Source organism: Achroia grisella, unplaced genomic scaffold, assembly GCF_030625045.1.
Source record: "Achroia grisella isolate CSIRO2021 unplaced genomic scaffold, CSIRO_AGI_Agris_v1 utg1186, whole genome shotgun sequence".
Classification (NCBI taxonomy): Eukaryota; Metazoa; Arthropoda; class Insecta; order Lepidoptera; family Pyralidae; genus Achroia; species Achroia grisella.
Window position 1 is genome coordinate 3,081,972 of NW_026712592.1, and position 20,977 is coordinate 3,102,948.

Sequence of the window (20,977 nt, forward strand, 5' to 3'; positions counted from 1 at the left end):
TACATAGACCTATATCCTGCAGTTTCAGACTGTCATATTCAAGTGATCACTGAATGTTATCGGAAATAAAACGCTGTCGGAATACGGAACGGTTTCCGATATAGAGCGACACAGCCGCACACACACTTAATGTATTCATCGCATCGAAACGAGCGAATATACCCACATCGATAGGTACTTTATCGATATTATTATGGGTATGCCTTCATTTAAATATTATGTTCGCGAGGGGTTTATCCTATTTTTAACTTTACTTTCTTACCTAATAGTATGTAATAGTAATAAGAATATTGCATATAAATAAGCACTGAATAAGTAGCTCATCATCGTCGAGTTAAACCTTCGAAGCTATAAGAACTAATTAAATGTTTTACCATTCTATTCTAGCGCCACCTACCTGCCACCTTTTGTCTTTTCTCCTCTACCCCAAGGTTGTCTGGAAGAGATTGCATAAGCGATAAGGCCGCCTTTTGTACCCTATTACTTTGTTAATTTTGATTCTTATTATATATCTGGTGCAAGAAAGAGTATATAAATAATTAAACTGAATGTCTACAGCAAATTATTTTGATTACTGCATAAGATAACCGATACGATTTGAAGAATAAGGTTTCTGAATATTCGTTACCTAATAAGGCGAAAATAACTTTGATTTATAATGAAAAAATTTGTATGTACATGTGGGATTGGTATGTACGTTATTTTTATTTTTAATGTTAGATTTCGAGAACAATTCTTTGTATATTTAGATTCGTATGTTTGAACAAAAAAGATGATGAACTCGAAGATTTTGTGTATTTTTACAGTCGAAACATTGAGAACGTCTTGCTGTTTGATATAGGTTGAGAATTGAAAGCTGCACCTTTTGTACTAGATATAATACTCTGTGTGTACTTGTAATCACTATGCCACGCGTTACCAAAGTTATAGCTTCGTTGCATACATTATCCTACCATACTTGTTCTGTTAATTGTTACATTGCTTACTCTTGAGTCAAGTTAACTTACTGTCCGCCCAGGCGTCGCGTACCTACTGGCAACGTAATTGTTATTTTATATGAAATTTGTATGACCTATATTTTTCACCTTTCCGTACAATTTTCTTTCATTACACTTTGTTTTGATAATTACAAACAATAAACAAAAGAGAATCAGCCAAAGACAAAATAAAAATCGTTATATGTATATAAATAAAAATTGATTGGAAAATGTGTATTAAAACCAAAACCTACTGCCAATATTGCCTATTCACTCCTCTCCATTCACTACAAACAAGAAAAGTAAATAAATGATAAACTAGAAAAAAAAAAAACTAAATATCTACTATATGAAATGTAATGTTTATTAAAAAAGAAAAGTAACAAAAAATTGCATCGGCCGGGAATCGAACCCGGGCCGCCCGCGTGGCAGGCGAGCATTCTACCACTGAACCACCGATGCTTGAATACATCGTGTAAAATATCCATTCCCTTATAGCTGCTGGATTGTAATTATCAGATGTTTTTTTATTTTCAGAATTATTATAATGAAAAATAGTTATGGACCAGTTGAATAAATAACATAAATATCTATTCATTACTTTTTCTATAATTATTTGGTGAGTTATATAAATAAAAAAAAAACATTTGTTTTATCGAAGATATTATCTGTGTCGAAGGCTAAAGTTTAAGTAGGTAAGTTAAATATATATGTTATATTAATTATATAATGTTAATTAAATATATAATGTTATGTTCATATTTTTTTCTACTTAAGTTACTAACTTGAATAATACTTATTTTGTGTATTTTGTTCTATAAAAAGAAAAGGACTATCAATAGCTACGAAATTAATGTGGGATCATCAACAGGGAAAACCAAACGTAGTCAATGTGATTTGTTACAGGTTTTTCGATTACCAGACAGATAGCCAGAAATATAATTTGATACACAAATTTTTTTTTATGTCCGCCAAATTCGAATTTACGATATTTCGACGTAAGTCAACGTAGCAAAGTAATAACTAAACCACAATGCTCTCTACTTAATATGCCTAAAATGACTTGACGTAATATGCCTAAAATAAAGCGAAGATTTATCACAGCTGACGCGGCGTGATATTTGTTTGGAGACAAGCCGGGTACATACGTCATAGTCTGAATATTAAAGCTAGAACGCCCCAGCAGAGATTAATATGTCGTCACTCGCACTTTACGGGAGCGGCCTAGGATTTACCCCCGTTGGCGCAAGTCATGCACTTTAAACCGACTTTAAAACGAAGAAGTGGTCCATTACTTTTTGAAACGATTATTATTATTCTTTTTTTATCGCAGGGTTATTCCTGTGTTTTTTTTTTGTTGAGTGGTTCGTGGCTATTACTATGTGTATTAGACCTATCACTGCGATCTGCAGAGGTGTATTGTGCTCTGTTTTTTTCAGAGTTCGCTGTCAGGAACATACAATGAAGCATATTCTTAGACATTCCCGTGTTCATTACACAGAAATTTTGTCAGTCTATAACAAATATTCATACAAACTTCATCTGACTAATAATTTATTTTACTTTAAAATTATTTATTTCTTCCTAAAAAATTACTTAATTTGTAAAGAGCGTTTTTCGTTTTGAGAAATAGTAATAAAATGCTCAAAAATATAGACGTAGTTATAATTACACCATAACTTATATAATTATTATAATATTGTATGTATATTTTTGAGCCTTTTATAAGTATTCTTTCTAGAGTCCTACGTAGATATAGATAGAGAGATAGATGGTTGGTCCATTTTAGTATCTACGTAACACTCTAGAAATATAATGCTGTACAAACATAACAAAACCTTTGAATATAAAAAAATGGCGTGTGTGATAAAGTTTGTAATCATCATACCACCCTCTGATTTTATCTTTCAGTACCGGATTCGGCACCAAAACGTCCGCTGTGTATCGCAGATGTGCATAAAATAAATTTTATTCGATTGCGATGCTGTGCACGCTCTGCCTACGCAGTTCTTTTATTTAGCTAAGCTTTATCCCATAATATGGGGTCGACGCTGTTTTCCCCTTCTACTGATTGTAATCACTAGTCGTAACTTGCTTTTTCTTCTTTTATGCATATCATTTTCATGTATTCCTTAGCTATTTCTGTAAATGTTCTCATTACCTACATCTATTCAAAATTGTTTTGTGACGTCCGTGGTGGCATTTGTTTATAGGAGACTGTTATCACTTGTTATCAGGTGGGCCGTTTGCTGGTTTAGTGGTCCTTCGCTGTTTCTGTAATCAGGAACATTGTGATTATCTGCATTATTGATTGTTTTGTGACGTCCGTGATGGCATTTATTTTTATAGGACACTTATCACTTTTTATCGAGTGATAGAATTTTAAAGGCAGACAAGCATACAGCTTGTGTGCCTTTAAAATTACATAATAAAAATATTATATTAATGAGTTTGTTTTGTACTTAAATATATGTTTATTTTTTAATATATATTATAATTTTGTTAATGATAATAATAATTTTAATTATGCTATATTTCACATTACACATCATTCCCGGGTTTAGGTACCCGGAAACATATAGGCCTAAATTTTTCTTGCTAAAATATTTTTTCTGTATAATCTGTGTCTACTTATACTACAATAATACTAATTGTGTACTGTGTAATTTCTCGTATATACTCATTGTTTTAGTTATATTATTAATACATTATCATTACCAACTTAAAGTAAATAATAAGAGCAATGATATCTACAGTTAATATTAATTATTTAACTTAGTAGGTTTCTAGTTATACGGAGTTCATTTTTAGTTATACCTGATAACTCAATAAAAACTTTAATTTTGACACAATTTAGTTATTCTATAATTTCATGTTGCCCCCTACATTCATCCTAACATGGGTCACGTTAAGATGGACCTGTGCCGTGACCACGATGATAGTTGTGCAAAAAATCAACAGTGTCGCATGCTGCCGACGACTTGCGCCAGCGTCCAAATGGGAAAGGTCTGCGCCCGTTGTTGGCCTCCCGCGCTGACAAGGGTCCAAATCAGAGATATTAATTTGTAGGGTGCGCTGTAAATTAACCGTCGCGAGTTCGTGTAACCAAGTTACCCGTACAGTCCACAGAGGACCGGATAATTTGTAAGGCAAGCGGGTAATAATTTCCGACATTGTCCCTTTGGTGCGACGTGTGTCGGATTAGACGTTAAGACGGTAATGTGCTCCGTCCCTATGTACTGAATGCTGTTAAGATGAACACTTTCGGCATGTTCTCTGGGACAAGAACACTTATATTGTTGTCGGTTTGTGGGGAATCGTTTGGTTGAGATTTAACCAAGTTACACAAAAGAGATTTTATATAGTATCTAAAGAGTATGTTCTCATGAATATTTAGATGCATAATTTATTATGGTTTTAGATGAAGACGTGGTGCGTTCTAATAAATAAATATAAAAATAATTTATTTGTATGAGGTTCAAGTCAAGATTGCGGTTCCGTATAATCTGATGAAATCTGAAGTTATGCAGCGATTGTTGAGGGCAATTTTAAAATAATATTTTTGCAGTTATGATGTAATATGGTTTTGAAATTATATACTTTTTAGGTTGTATATTTTTGTGTGATAGAAAATACCTATATATTGTTGTTATTATAAATTTAAAAACCTTTGAAGTCTAAAACTCCATTTCAAAAAGCGACTAATGACTTACCTTTAATTTCTAATTTCCGACTCGCTGTCGGTTGATGTAAAATATACATAAAAAATCTAATTAATCCAACAAACGGATGTACGCCAGCCCGGTACCACCGGATTCGCTGGCTCGCTGGCTTATTTAGAGATAAAAGAAAAATGTGGCGTCAGCGACATGTTTTTAACAGAAACTTACATAAAATTATGTAGATTCTTATTATTAAATCACCAAACAGAATAGTCTCAATTCGCTGTTTTTTGTATGTTATTGACCGTGTTTACAAGGTACCAATCGTTGAAAATCTGTATATACTAATGTTATAAATGAAAACAAATTTCCTGATAGTCTGTATGTTTGTTATTGTTTCACATAGAAGCGGCTAAATGGATATTAATGAAATTTTAAGGAAAATAGATCATATACAGAGACCAGAGATAAGTTATCATTTTTCGAAAATAAAACATACAAAGTGGCCGGTAACAACTAGTAATAAAATGTTACTATCAACATATCAATAGAGGCACCTAAATTTTATTATATGGTACACATTTAATATAGTAAAGATTTACGTTGGCACTGTGGCACGTCTGAAAAAACAATATTTATTCTATGTATACACGAAATACCATTCTGTATACGATACCAATAGCATATTATATACAATATTTTCCATCGAAACAAAATCCACTTTGAATTTTTTCATAGTAAACATTGTTATCGGTATTCGTTGTATTTTCAAATTAGACGAAATGGAGTTTTCTCAAATTGAATGACTGAGACAAAGATGCATAGCCGCCATTGATGATGATAGGAAGAACGAGGTTTGCTTTTAATATTATCTCCAGTATCTGATATGGCAGGGTTGTCAATTTCGATTTTTATTTATTTATTAGAAAACCAACAGCTTACAATTCAATATATTAACTCAACAGTAGACCTAGAACCTAGAGAAAGTAAATAAGAGGTTTTTTCTTAGCAAAAAAAAAAAAACAAAATGTAGCAAACAGAATAAAGAATAATTGAAGTACAAATCAAACATTATAAATTTCACAATAAATCAAAATAATAAAACACTTACTTTGAGAATTATAAATACGATAATTGTATCAGAAATAGAAGGCACTTGTGTTTGTGACTTACAAAGAATAAGTAGGTAATTAGTTTACCTGATGTGCACGCAATATATGCACATTTTTTTCATATGTAGTTTGTTTTGTATTCTGTCGTAACTCTTAAAAAGGTAATTGTTTTAAACCATACATATGCATTAGAGTAATCTAAAAAAATACGTTTTTTTTAGCTTCTTACAATAATGCATGTTTAGGCATATATATACACCTACATACCATTATATTATGACTTAAATATCCATTGTTTTTCTATACCACGAAGCTCAATCAATCAAGTATACGATTTGATTTTACCGTCCGTTGTGTATTAGATCACGATAATCTCAAAAACTACTTAAATGATTTTCATGTGATTATAATCCATCAACAGAGTATTTCCTCAGGAAAGGTTAGATGCAACCACACAAATTCAGGGCGAGACGCTAGTAAATGAATAAAATTTAATTTATATGTATCAGGTTGGTTTCTAAATAATGACGAGCGTGCATAGCAATAGTTGTTCATGCACTTGATTTTCATTTAATGTTAGACATAGACATAGATAAATATACATTGTAAATAAACTGGCTTTTAAAAAAAAATATTTATATATATATAATGAGTATATTTAACTGGCAAGAAAATTATATATACATAATTTATGTATATATTGAGTTTCTTGCCAGTTCTTCTCAATTGGATCTATATACCAAACTGGACATTAGGGAAAAAAAAAAATTATAATTTAAAAAATTTGTCGTTCATAAGCAGCTAAAATGTCCTACATGAATAAATGATTTTTGAATTTGAATTTAAATGTTGCAAGCAAGTGTACCCGTAAATTACGGCTGGTAACCCTACATTCGACATAAATATTTTACAACTGTTGTCATGTCTTTCGTAATAATAATACATTTTCCAATGATAATATTTTAAGTACATTTTGTTTGTTGTTTTGTCAACAAAGCTTTTACAACTTGTAAAATCGGGACGTATTTTTTCGTGTCTTCTTTTTTTCTATAAGTGCTTTTTGCTTTTAATATAAAACAAATAGAGTGCTATTGTATGTGTAGAAATTTATTGTAATAAAATGTTTATAATATTTATTGAACTAATACAGAACATGAACTACCTATGGTAATGCCGGTATTTAATATTTTTTAATATCTGTTATCTGTCTGGCTGAGTATTCTATTATTTTTATTAAAAAACAACGATTCGTTTTCCAAATTCTCTTAACACGCATCTGGAGGAATCTCAATACAATGTACAGAGAAGGTGAACTTGAAATAAAATACCTCTAAGCTGCCTGGATAGCGTAGCATTAGTAAGACGATATCCTCTTACAAAGATTGACGCCCAGTAGTAGAAAGTTAATAATTTTTGTAAATTACCAATCATATGAGTTTTTTGCATATTTAATGTAATTTTAGGCAAATGTTTCCCGCATTAGTCTAACCATTGCACCTTTTCATTTGTTCTAAATAGATATAATTTACATAAATATTAATAAGTTTTATTAGTAACACACATACAATTCAATCTAAAACTTATTTCATTTTCATCTCTTGAAAAATTTCTTATAAACACATTATATATTCGGTAAGAATATTGTAAATAACTTAACAACTTTAACATCAAAGCACATCTTACCAATATAAAGATAAGTTTTGTTGAAAAACAATTTGAATTACGCCCAATGACTTGGAAACGGTCTTGGATAGGATTCCCCATCTTGTGGTTTCAAGTCCAACAATTAATTAAAAGTTGTTATGAAACGTTGCCTCAGAATTTATTCGGTTGTCGCCATCCTCTACAACAAACTGTATTACTATCACAACAGCAACTTGTTTATAAAAATTGGCATTACATGTGCGTTTCTTATAAGGGTGTAACTGTATAACTACGGCCTAAATTTTTATAGGGTATTTATATTTTCATGATTCTTTATTATTTAGTATAGTCCGATTTTGGTGACGCCTTAATATTGTTTTTATATAAAAATGTTGGGAGTTATTAAACATATGTCAAATATATTATATCATCAATAACATTTTTTTTATCTCTATTTTTGAGCGTGTTTGATCGCAATCTTAACTGAAGTTAAGCGATGATGTGGTCTACCTGTTCCACGCAAGCTCAAATTATTCTGACTTAATATCATAAAAGACAATCTTTTATGATATTAAGTCAGGAATTGAATTTGAACAATTGGATAATCTTGAAAATTGTATTAGTAAAACATAAATACGAACACATGTAAAACGAAACAGACAGCACGGTTCCATAGAAACTATGAAATAGTTATACAGTTTCTATGCAAACCCCCCACAACTTTGCGTGCTATGAAATAATACCAGAGTTAGGTAAAAGTATAATATTATATTAATTTAGATCTAAACAATATTTTACCTACTTATGTATATATAATATAATTCTATAATATCAGACTTGAAAAATAATTAGAAACCCCTCGAAATTACACTGAGATGGGTGTTTAGTAATTTATATTTTCTGTGTTTATTATCTGTGTACTGTACACGGAACTCTGAGAAGTTTGAAATCTCCAAGATTCCAGAATCGATACTGTGAATAATTTATTGTTCCGATGTTAATTTCGGACTTTGATATTAACTAGAGATCTCGAAACTTCGTAATGAACTTCGAAAATTTATATTGTTTTGAACATGCTAATTAAGGTCCGTCCATCACGACACCTGACTTGTTCAAAGGTAGCCACTTCAAAGTGTATTATTTATTGACTTCCATCGAAATTGAATTTTTATTTCACCAAGTATTTCCTAGAATGATTCATGAATATTAAAATATTTGGACCGATGATATTTCGCTATTCGTTCTGTTAATAATAATTTTGGTAATTTGAAATACTCGTATTTAACAATTTCTTGATTTAGAGTGTTCGAAATCAGCGATATTTGATGTTGTATTGTAAAATAGAGACCATATATATAGACCATAAAATATCATCAAAATAATTGTTATTATGTCCAAACAGTTTATTTTTTACTAATATTTATTAAACAAGCTATATCTAGAACTGATATACAATCTGGTTGGTACAGCTGTTTAGTGAATCCATACTAATATTGGAAATTACGAAGTGTTTGTCTGCCTGAAATTTAAATAAGACTACGATCGAGGAGCACAGCTAGTAAGATATTAAAAAGTTAAGAAATAACAAAATTACTGTACATCGTAACTAACCAACTAAACAATTCGTAAAATAGTTTATGGAGATAAGCAATGGCTTGTGACTCACAAAGAAACGTATTAAAAACGTAATCAAGTTGGAACGGTACTAGACAAACATAAACTGCTGAGTTGCTCTGTACTTAACTCGTTTAATATCCCATCATGTATGAGCATGAATCTTGTACAGAATCAAAATTACACAGATTGTCCTATTTATTTGATGATTTTTTTTTAAATAAATAACATTAAGAAGTAAAAGAAAAAAATTACTTCCTGTTATTTCTACCTGTATACATATATTTTTTAATATAAGGAAACATTGTTACCTCCTTTGAATCTAAAAAAGATCTTTTTCAGTTAACCTAAGTTAACGTGACACAGGAAGTGGTGTGTGGCTTGCAGAAGTGCAAATGGGTGGTATAAAAATTCTTGGCGGTGCATTTGGTTAATAAATGAACGAAGAAACTTTTATACATATATTATATAATGATTTCTTATTCACAAAAATACTTCTTTATAAATTTATATGTCAAGAACATACAAGAATAAAAGGGATTGCAAATAAAAAAATACTGATATCACGTGAAATAATATAAAAAAACATCAAATTAAAAAAAAAAAGTCTGAAAAGTAAACCTTTTTATTTTGCATTTTTCATATCCGAAATATTTTCGCCAGGATCAGACTTTAGTTATTTTTTATTGTTTATTTAAATTACTCCCACTACACTATCAGGAAGTTATCTAAATATAATTTAAAAACCGACTTTAAAATAGAAGCAATAAAGTAAATATCCCATAGTTTGTACTTTGTGAGTAAATGCAGTTAATTAATAAATTTTAGAGCGATTATATTGTCACCAAAGAATTAGTTGTTCTTTGTGCATTTGTTTGGCTTCAAAGTTGTAATATTATAACAGTATCTCTCTATTATGGATGTTCAATATTAATATAGTTGTACTATAAGCATATTAACTTAATCTGACATCGTATATTCGTGGGAGCATTTTGGCGTATACATAAATTGTGGGTAGTGAAAAATAGAGGCGGGTGTCGGGAGAGCGGCGGCGAGAAGGCACCGTGCCGCAGAATAGCTGAATATATGATCTTGAATTTAGCAGGTACTTATTTTGGAATGTACTAATATTTTTATTCACAACTGCCTGCTAGCTAGGAAGTGATACAGTGTGGAAGATACAATTGTTGTAATGTATTTTGAATTATGGTAAAAAACTTGCTAAATAACCGAAAAGTTATAGTTTTTTTTGCCGAGTTAGGGAAAGTCTTTATCATGGCTAACATGCCCAACTGTAAAGCAGCAACTGAAATTACGGGACAAGAGACATGACAGCTTAGTTCTCTAAAATGGTAAAGTAGAATCACGAGCGTCACATCGTAATGTTATGTCCGTAGTGTTATATGCGAATATTAACTCTGCCTACCTCAGAAGAGAATTGTCATGACAATATATAAATAAATATATGGTTAACAAAACAACTAAATGTTAGACAGTATGGAATAGATAGCGGAAATGTTATTAGTTATGTTTAATGGTTCACCCGATCGTAACGGATCCGAATATCGCAGTTAGGACTGTCCACCGATAAAACTGACTCCATAGTAATAAACATCGGATATGGCTCATAAACTATACTACTTTTCATATATGTGACATATATGAAAATACATAAATTTATTTATCTTCGCGTGAACTAAACATATAAGACTACTCCTGTATTGTTGTCTAAAGTAGTCTTTAAAGTTCAAACTTAAAATTATTTATTAACATACTATTTTTATCACTACCCCTAGCGTCCTGTTCGACTAGCTACTTCAGTTGAGAGAAAATGGCAAGAAACTCAACTGATACCTTTTTTGTTATTATTTTTTTGTTAGTTTCAATCGTTAAGTTTTCGGATTCGTTCACGGGACTATGTTTGATGAGGATAAAAAGTAGTGTATATCCCCTTTCATACCAAATAGATATATTACATATGTATTTTTGTCGCCCTCGGTGATGTAGTGGTTTAATACACCGGGTTTCGTCCGATATATTATCATTATTAATATATTATTATGTGCTATGAATACCGTCGTCCGTATCGCGCCTGTACAACGATTTTGCAGAGGAAAATCCTGAAATTGATATGCTCTTTGACAATCACTCCGAGTTCATAACTAAGCTCAAAAGTTGACGTTCCTTGTCACATCACAACGTTTTTATTATATGTATGTTTTATTGTATTATTGTTAGTAGTATTCAATTTTAATTAATATTATTGACATTATAGTAGTAATAGTAGCGATATAATCTTGTAACTCAAAGCATGCTGTGGTTACCTATAATTATGAGAACAGTTTAAGACCATTAGAATTGTATAGAATCATGACAATTTTTTTATTGCTGTATCTTATGTTGGTAATCCTTAAAAATAAATAACTACGTAATAAATAAACAAACACATATTTGTATTTTTAATAGTAATAATAATAAAGATGTTAATTTTCGCATCAATGGTCCATTTGTTAGTATTTTTTTTCTAATCTATTGCTAGTTAATTTCTTAACTCTAGTATTACAGTTACAGTCGTTACAAATTGTTAGACCACTGTCTAACAAGTACACTCACACAATATTGTAGCATAGGCAAATCAATTTTTTTCATCAATGTGTTCAGAATGTTATTAAATGTTAGTATTAGTGCTAGTAGTTATAGTTAGAAGCGTGACATTAGTTAATAACTAGATGTTTCTATTATGCTTTAATACGATACATTCAAATATTTCGTTTGAATTCAACTCACGAACAAGTTAAATGAACTATTTACACCTCAGAGAATAATGGTAGCTGAACGTTAGAATTCTCGGATTTCATAAATTACCCAAATGTCAAACGAAACGCGATATACCTGAGTTGGTCGTGATAAAACTCATTCCACATACAATTCCTAAGTTTCACAAAGACCGTTATACTCGTCGCCGAACTTTTCCAGACTTTTCTCGCCAAAGGTTGACTTTCACGAATCGGTTAGAATAAACAAAAATGTACTCTGATACTTTGTATGTAAAGTTCTTTATAAGCTCGCCAAGGGTTACGAAAGGAATTCCAATGTCTACAAATGCTAATAGAGTGGGGGTGAATGTTGTCGATATTTTGTTTACAATTCGAATATTCTGTACTCGATTTCATACGATCTGTCAGTGAATTGGCTTTATTATATAACATCATTAAAATTACTCAAGTGTGATTCGAACTTGAGTAACTCGATACTTTGATTTTATATACTACTCGTATTCACTACGTAGGTATTATAATTCAGAAAAGAGGAATAAATCAGATTTCAAGAAAATTTCTCAGAAATTTTATTAGTATAGCAAAATCATTTACATAACCATTTTTATTTGGACGTTAGGGATGGTGATAAAATATGAGTTGCGTAATAGGTCGAAAGATCCCATGTGAATAAATTATTACATCTTTGATCTAGAGTACATATAGCATAATCTGTAAGATTTAATTACAAAATTATTTGCTAAGTAATTAAAACGCACGAAGTAAAGATTGTAAAAAAACTATAAAGAATTGTAAAAATATTACAAGTTGTCACTAATGTTACAATAAGAGTCAATGAACAGATTGCTTTACGGGATAAGGCCGCCTTTTGTTTAGCACGTTATGTAAAGTTCCTTTTTGTAAAATTCTGTGCACAATTAAGTGTTATGTTATTATTATTTTTACAATCACAAAATTGTTATAATTTACTATCTGACCCTCACATCTACATCTGCGTCACATTTCCCCCGCTTTTGCTACATCTTTCATTGCAGCTCCGCTCTTGTTTGTCGTAGATTTTGTATAGCCTAGAGCTTTGCCCGATAAATGGGTTAATAAAATAATTTTCAAAAAAGGCTCAGTAGACTCAGACTCTAGACTCTACAACGTCACAAACTCACAGACTTTACTTATTTATAATAATAATATAGACTAGTATAGATTTGCTATAGTCTAAACATAATACAATTTGATAACAATGCGAAACTGGCCTAGTTAGACAATTAAACATTAATTAGTTGTAAAATTTTCCGACCTTTAAAAACATAATTACATAATGTCTGTTGAACCTTGTACAAACTTTTAAAAGGGCAACCTGCCCACTAAAGTTCTGTGATAACAAGCCTTTTTTCAGGGACGAAATCAGACCTTCGCTCTCCCTACTTCAGTTATTTCTCTCAGAGATTGTTTAACGTTAATAATCAAATTTACTGTAGTTTTTAAACACACTTCTATTAAAATTAAAAGAACTAATATAACAAAAATAAAAGAATGGAAAAGTCGAATTTTAGTTAACCCTTGCTACTTATTATTATTATAGATTTATATGTATATTGTTTTCTTTTATGGTACAGAATGTATGTAGTCATATAGAAAAGGTAATATTTGTCTTATTTTAATAATAATAAGTAGCAGGGCAACATTTATGTAGTGTTACATAAAGGAGTTTGCTGTTATGGGAAATAAGCAACTGATAGAAATACATTTATTTTTATATATTTTTCTAATACACGTAGAAAATTCTCGAGACAATGCGTACATTTGTATCCACAGTGAAGAATACATTACTGTATCGTGCGAGAATCGAATCCACGACTATAGGCAGTAAAGCTCCATCACGCAGTGCCGTAATGATTTCCCCTTAGACTAAAAACCTAAAACCTCATATTTGCTACATATACACGTTAATTATTATAATTAAGGAAATAGTCCGAAGGAATGCGGTTAAATAGTTCCACAGCTAAAATGAGTGTATTAAAAGTTTTATGTTCTTATGAATATTGTGTTAAACATCAGCCTGTATATGGAACGGTTAGAATTAGGGGCAAGTATCGTTGGCCCTGATCGCGCAGTAACACCCTCAACCATAAGGATTTATGCTTCCATATTTCGTATCATCAATACCATTTATTTCCCGCGCCTTTCCCTTGTCGGCTCAATCGGGCGGTAAATCCATTCTCACGAAATACTTTCTCGCCACGCGGCTCGCTTGCATGTCTTTATTTTGATATATTTGGCTTTTCATAAAATATGCTACCGATTCGAGGTCTAAATGTAGCCGAAAATACCTATTGTATTGGTGTTGTGACGTAAATGCGTTTAGGAAATCGAAAAAGAATTTAAAAATCATACATTAAAATGTATATAGTGCTTGAGTACTTAGTTAGTGTAGTTCTGGTGTATACATATATTACGATCAACTATTGTATTATGAATGTATAAGGATAGATTCATCTCAGAATTGGGTTTATTCTGTAAATAAATCTCATTGAATTATTTGTTGAAATTTAAAATTTACAGCTTTTTACTAAATGCGTATGACATATACGAGTACAGTACTCATAACAAAATAATAATCCAATATATTGTTGTTTGTCTGTTCTTGCTAATCTGTGAAACGGCTGGACCGATTTTAAGGGAATTTTCATTCGCCTATACTAAATATTAGGTATCTGCGAATGAAAATTTGGTCAGTAAGTTTCATAGTGAGTTACCATTGTATACTTAGTTTTACATATTTGAAAATTCGGAAAAACTAAATAATTTGATTTGCTACATTATTTTCAAAATTTTATTATAATATGTAAATGGAAACATTTAATTTCAATTCTGTGTTATGTTTAAAAAATACGCTATACGTATACCATACTTTCTGAAATAAGGTCACGAGAATATTCTTCTGTAGCTGTGCCAAATATTTAATTTATACTATAATATTTCCTGGGAAAAACGGCTGTGCTATTCTTAGCCTAGAGCGTTTCATATATATTACATATATATACAAGATAGGTTCTTTACTTTGAACTATTCTAATGCTGTTATGCATAGCTGGACTTTATAGCTTCAGCAGACGAATAGTAGGCCAGTGCAGAGGGCACTCCAAAGCCACTGAAGGCACACATCTGCCTGACGGATACAAGGCTAGGGCTTCAAACATCGGCTCAGGCCGTTTCTACTTCGATCTATTTGAATGGAAATGGACGGGAATATATGTATATAGTGTCATTAACATGGCGAATGCTCAAAATGTTTTACTTCAGATCACAGGATGATGATGATGACATATTAATATTAATGATATACAATATTGATATGTCATCATCATCATCAATTCCATATCAGCACCACCTTCATATAGATGTTAATACCAAATGTTCTAAATTAAAATTTATTTAAAAGCTTCCGGGTATAAGTTATTTACATATTTCATCAAACATTTAATTTAGTTTTGTACGAAGGTGGTTTTAAACAAGTATTAAGTTATATAAAGCTTCAATATGGCTGAATATTAATTTATTAATTCGTGTAAATCAGTGTAATCCATCAGGTAGCGGAAAGAACGTTGTAGTGTCGGCTAGGGTTGTCAAAACGATCCATGTAAGACTTCGTTCTAGTTTAAATTTCGAAAAAATCTAAATTAGGTTTGATCTGTGTGGTATTTACCTTGTTTCTAATTTTATTTTTTACGTTAAATATTTGGTAGTGGATTATGATTTGTAGCAATGTTATACGATATATGAATGATAGTAATAAAATAAAGAGGAAAGGTCTTTTATATTATACTTTTACTCGTACTTTGTGAAATCCATGTAGTTATGACTTTACAAATGTAAAATTATTTGTAATTAATTTATTCTTAATATTTTACAGTTTTGAATAAATTTTATTATAAGCCTTATTCACCTAGGCAAGAAGTGCCTAGGTGAATAAAACTTGCATAGTATCATTAGATACAAGTAAAGATTGATATTTTAAATTTAGAAATAATGTTGAATTAATGTTCTGTAAGCTCTAAATTTAACGCACCGCAGTAGAATATATTATTTTTAAAATTAGAAAAAAAATCCTGAAATCAACTTAATAGCACTGAAAAATATTTTCGAGAAGAAAACTTTACATAAATGTGCCAAACAAAAGGCGGCGTTATCGCTTAAAGCAATCTCTTACAAGCTAGAGAATTTATTTGATAGATTTCAATTTGAAATGTATTTTCATAATAACTTTAGAAAAGTCGACAACCCTACTCGCAGCGCGTGTTGCCTACATCCGGTTTATAGGCCAATAAAGGTAATAGAGGCAGTAGTTTCTCACGCGAAAAATCCCTGTGCGAACACTATAACAGTAACCAAGTGAGGTTAATGCTATTCATCGCGGGCCCTAAGCGCGGGTAAAGCTTGCCATTGACGGTGGGCTCACACGATAAGTCGCGGGCGGCTGCGGACGCGTAAACCTAATAATGGTTGGAGATCGTGGGCCGGTATGCGTGGATAGATTGACAGTTTGAGCCCATATGTACATTCTGCCTATACCCATGGTTCAGACTGCAGTATTTAGGCGGACCATACACGTACCTTTGTGCATTTGTCATTGAAAACTGCATTAAAATTTATATGGTGTTATAAAACAAATTATATTTGTTTACTCATAATTTAATCTTTTTTTTTATTAGGTATGTATAATATATAGACGATTTTGTGCTAAGTACTAATAATTAAATACAAAACACATAGGCAATTATGTATATATACGGTATGTACAATTTCAAATAGTACAGTCAAAATATGCGCAAATGAGTTTAATTTCGTTTCAATTGTAACTAATGAAGAAATAACAATGTTCGTTTTGTTAGGATCATTTCGAAATAGGTCATCGTGTTAATGGATACATTATTAATATCCAGTCGTGAAAAAATCTGTTCGTTAATATACGAAACACATAAACGAATTGAATTATTTTTTCTTTTTTCAGTTTGTTCTTTATATAGCGATGATACACTATTATTATTAAGTATAAGTACTGGTAAAACTATAAATTAAAACTGAAAAATTAAATAACAAATTATATTAGTCTTTTTGTATAGGAATCACTATATACTTCAGAATATTAGATGTTGTTCATAGCAATAAAATCCATTGTAGGTGACTAGAAGTTCAACGGGTCGGTCGAGTTTCGAGGACAAAGATCAAAATAATAAAAAAAAACTATATAATATAGGATCATACTAAAATGAATACATTTACTTAGATTCGTCGATTTAAAATACATGTAGATATTTTATATAACACAAGAAGAAACATACACTCATTTTTACTGGAGCAGTTATTTTGATTGAAAACCCATCTCTTGTGTATTTAATACACCTATGTCTATTTTCGTTGCCTTAAACAGTTAAGTATAATTTATAATATTTATTTTATCTCTGTAACGTTATATAATTGTTTTTGTTTCAGATTGGTTCACTGAAGCATTACTATTTACTGTCACATCATGAAATCAAAAAGCGATCGACGGAGCCAAGTCACGAACATCATCGAAAATTAAATGACGAACCGCAGGTGAGTTTTTATATGTTCTTTAATAATAATAATAATATTCTTGAACAATTCACACAGCGCCATCTAGTCCCAAGTTAAGCTGAGCTTGTAGTATGGGTACTAGACTACTGATATAAAAACAGGTAACTTTGTAAATACATACATAATATACATAGAAATCACCCAGACCGATACAATTATTAATTTATTCTGTGCGAGGAATCGAACCCGCGACTATTGGACATAAATGGGTATGCTTGGGTGGGTCACATTAACATTTTAATGGATTTAGTTGGCGCTATGAGAATTGTCCTGAGACATTATTATTATTATATAAACTCAATTTCGTATTGAAATACAATTGCAAAGGGTACATTTACATAAATACATACTTTAAATTTAGAACAGCACTTATTCGGCTAAATCTTTTTATTTGTGTTTATAAATGTCAGGACAAGGTTTGTTTTATATAATCTTTTTAATCGTCGTTCGTTTATATCGTGCCAATAACTGCCAAAAGCGTTTTTTCGATAAGAAGTTGTTATCGTGAATTCCGTCGAGGAAATCAATTCCAATTAGTATTGTCATTAGCTGAACCTTCGTATTGTGTTATCGAACAAAAGGAAAAGTGATGGTAACTCCATCTAACGAGAACGAGTGTAAATAAATCCACGAATTTAATGTAACTGGTATGAGAAGTAAGCTGATGGTCCACTTGATCGGGGGTGGTATCCGTTACTTATGTAAATGAACAAGGTAGTTTTGTTCATGTATATAGGCAACGGTTATCACGTTATCATGTGCTACCCGACGATGCCACTTCATGCCTTGAGTTGAACCATTTCTGAGGATTGAGATGTTAAGCATTTTATCTTGTAATTTCACTGCCTGAACTCACTCTACAATCGAAACATCTTTCAAAGCGAGATGCAAAACGGCTGAAATGGGTGAGACTGACGTACCCACGCAGACGACTGTACAAACTCTACCTTATTAAAGTATATGTAAATAGTCGATTTTTATCTTTAATAATAAGATAGTGGAAATAAGGGAAGTTTTTATCAGCGCAAACGTGGCAGATCGCCGTTGTCAGTGTCGTGATCACAGAGACTATACATATTTCTAATATTATTTAATGTGTGTATGTAAGTATGAGGTATTTATATTATGAGCCATATAATATGCGTATTATTATTATTTTATGTCCTTTATTCATTCAGGCTGACTGAATTAAATATATAAAATAAAAACAGAATCAATATAATACTTCATTTACTTTCATTTCGTTGTTACATTCTTCATTTTGTCCTTGTATTTTTTTTTTGATAACAGTTTATTGAATACTATTTGCATCCCCTCCGTCCCAATGTTATGCACATTAACCCAAAGCAATGATGTGTAAATTATTATTACGCAGTCTTTACTATGAAAGATATCATTATGCCAAATATATATGCTGTCATAAGGAAAATTGTTATTTTATTCTTGTCTATCTACCGCATTCATGAAGTGTGAATTTTATTGCATGTAATATAGAATAAAAATATGAATATTCTTTATCTATTTCCTTCTCACTCCCCCATTTATACAATACTCATGATGAAAAGGGAGAGCAGGCGAATCACATTCAATAATATTCCTTTTTCTCACAATTCCAGATTTATGTAGTTCGAACAGTCCTGCTATAAATAACCGAGTTTGGGACATCCACATTTTTACGTTTGTCTGTCATACGGAGTACGTAACGTGACATCGCCAACTTCTGCCATTCGCATAATCTCATCTGCAAATCCCGATTGATTTCTTTTCGACCCTTTACTAAGCCGGCTACTTTCAGTGCTGTGGTTACAATGCGAATGGAATCTTATAATTCATTATTGTTCACTGGAGTTGTGAATGGTCTTAGTGATATTCGTTATTGATCGCTAAAATTAACTAATTCGATATTTATTTCTAGGATACTAGTTCTATAATTTGCTGAATGCGTTAATATCTTGGACCTATATAAACTGCCTTATAGGTAATAATTGTTAAATTAATTTGTTAACTTATAAACCAGTTGACGCCCTTCAATTAGAGGATTAAAATATCTTGTACGGATTTATACTACCTACCTAAGAAGTTTAATTGTATAAATATAATAATATAAAGTGACGCCAAGGGTCATATTTACACATTGAATATTTTATACAAACTCAAATGTACCATAAATAACTGGTACTAAAAAAAATCGGATACTTAATAATAAACTGTATTAACTCAGAAATTCTTAATTTTAGATAATAGTCTTTAATGTAAAGTGCTTACAGTCGATATTCCAAATTTTGTAATTTTACATTTAATGCAATTTATGGTTAACCGTGCGAATTGTTTCCGAGTGGTAAAAAGGGAGAGACTCTCGGGTGTGAGGACAAGATAAAGTTAGGCCGTTGTCCAGTGAGGCGAGGACTGTACACATGCAGACTAGGCATCTTAAGCCTCTATTTATATCAATCGACCTCTTTAATGTTGCTTATAGGTTAGCACGTGAAGCGTATTGATTATTTATTCGCAAATTAAACTTGGGTTAATTATCCGCATGTATAATTTTTCAAATATGTAAAATGAAATTAATAAATAAACCCGACCAAGTAAATGTAAATGTATGTTGGACTCCAGTCTCCGCAATTAGCCTCTCATACCCGACTAAGTGTGTGACATTGAAAAAAAAATCAAGAAAATTAGTTGAGTTGCACTAATCTTTATTAATTCGATCGATTTTTTTGGTTATATTAAAAAAAATAGATATATAAATTGCCAAAGTACTTCAATTACTGGTACAATTTGTTTTAACGTCACAATTTTTCTCTGAATACTACTAAATTTTTGTTTTTTGACACTATTTTGGTTGTTACTTTTTCAAACCAGTTTTACAGTGATTGGCACAGCACTGTAAAACGAGTTTGAAAATGTCACAACCAAACTAGTGTCGAAAAACAAAAATTTTGTAGTATTCACCGAATTTATTTTATTAGTTTACCAAATCCATTTAGTTTAGTCGTTGTAATCCTAAACTAAGCAAGTAGTATACCTACTAGACAAATGATAGACATATTTAATGAACTATGGATATGTTTCCTACAATCAAATCAAATCAAAATATCTTTATTCATGTAGGTCTATCACAGACTCTTATGATATGATATAGATATTTGTAGAGTTTTCATTGAAACATGAAACATTATAAATAAATTTGTTTCAATGCGGAATGTTTAAATTTATGTCAATTTCGTAACAAATCAGCAATATTAATATTAAAAATAGTGACAGGCATTCTGTTTTTATAAATGACACGAATACAATTTTTTGATGTGTAAAGTAATTGTATTGTATTATTTGAAACTGTGGTTTACTTCTATTAAAAAATGTATAAATACATTTTCAACAATGCAACGATAAACACTGAAAGCTATCTTTTAAAAATCATTAGAATGAAAATTGTTGATTGTGTTTCAGGTGTCCATAGGCTTATGATAACCATTTACCATCAGATCGACCGTATGCTTGGTTGCCACCATCGTAGTATTAAAAAAACTGTACACCGCTAATAAATTAGAATATAATAACTAAACAAATGTG

The 20,977-nt window shown here is 31.0% G+C and overlaps 1 protein-coding gene and 1 non-coding gene across 3 annotated transcripts in view; one reads left to right on the forward strand and one right to left on the reverse strand.

The window, feature by feature from the left end:
- Positions 1-20,977, forward strand: part of LOC131854444 (furin-like protease 2) — a 227,215-nt gene that overhangs the window by 177,232 nt on the left and 29,006 nt on the right. For both annotated transcript variants that reach the window (XM_059205558.1, XM_059205559.1), the window contains exon 3: positions 17,276-17,380. In XM_059205558.1, coding sequence (XP_059061541.1) covers positions 17,276-17,380 — 105 coding nt within the window. The remainder of the gene's footprint in view (positions 1-17,275; positions 17,381-20,977) is intronic.
- Positions 1,369-1,439, reverse strand: Trnag-gcc (transfer RNA glycine (anticodon GCC)). The gene has a single exon. It is a non-coding gene; the product is annotated as a tRNA-Gly (tRNA).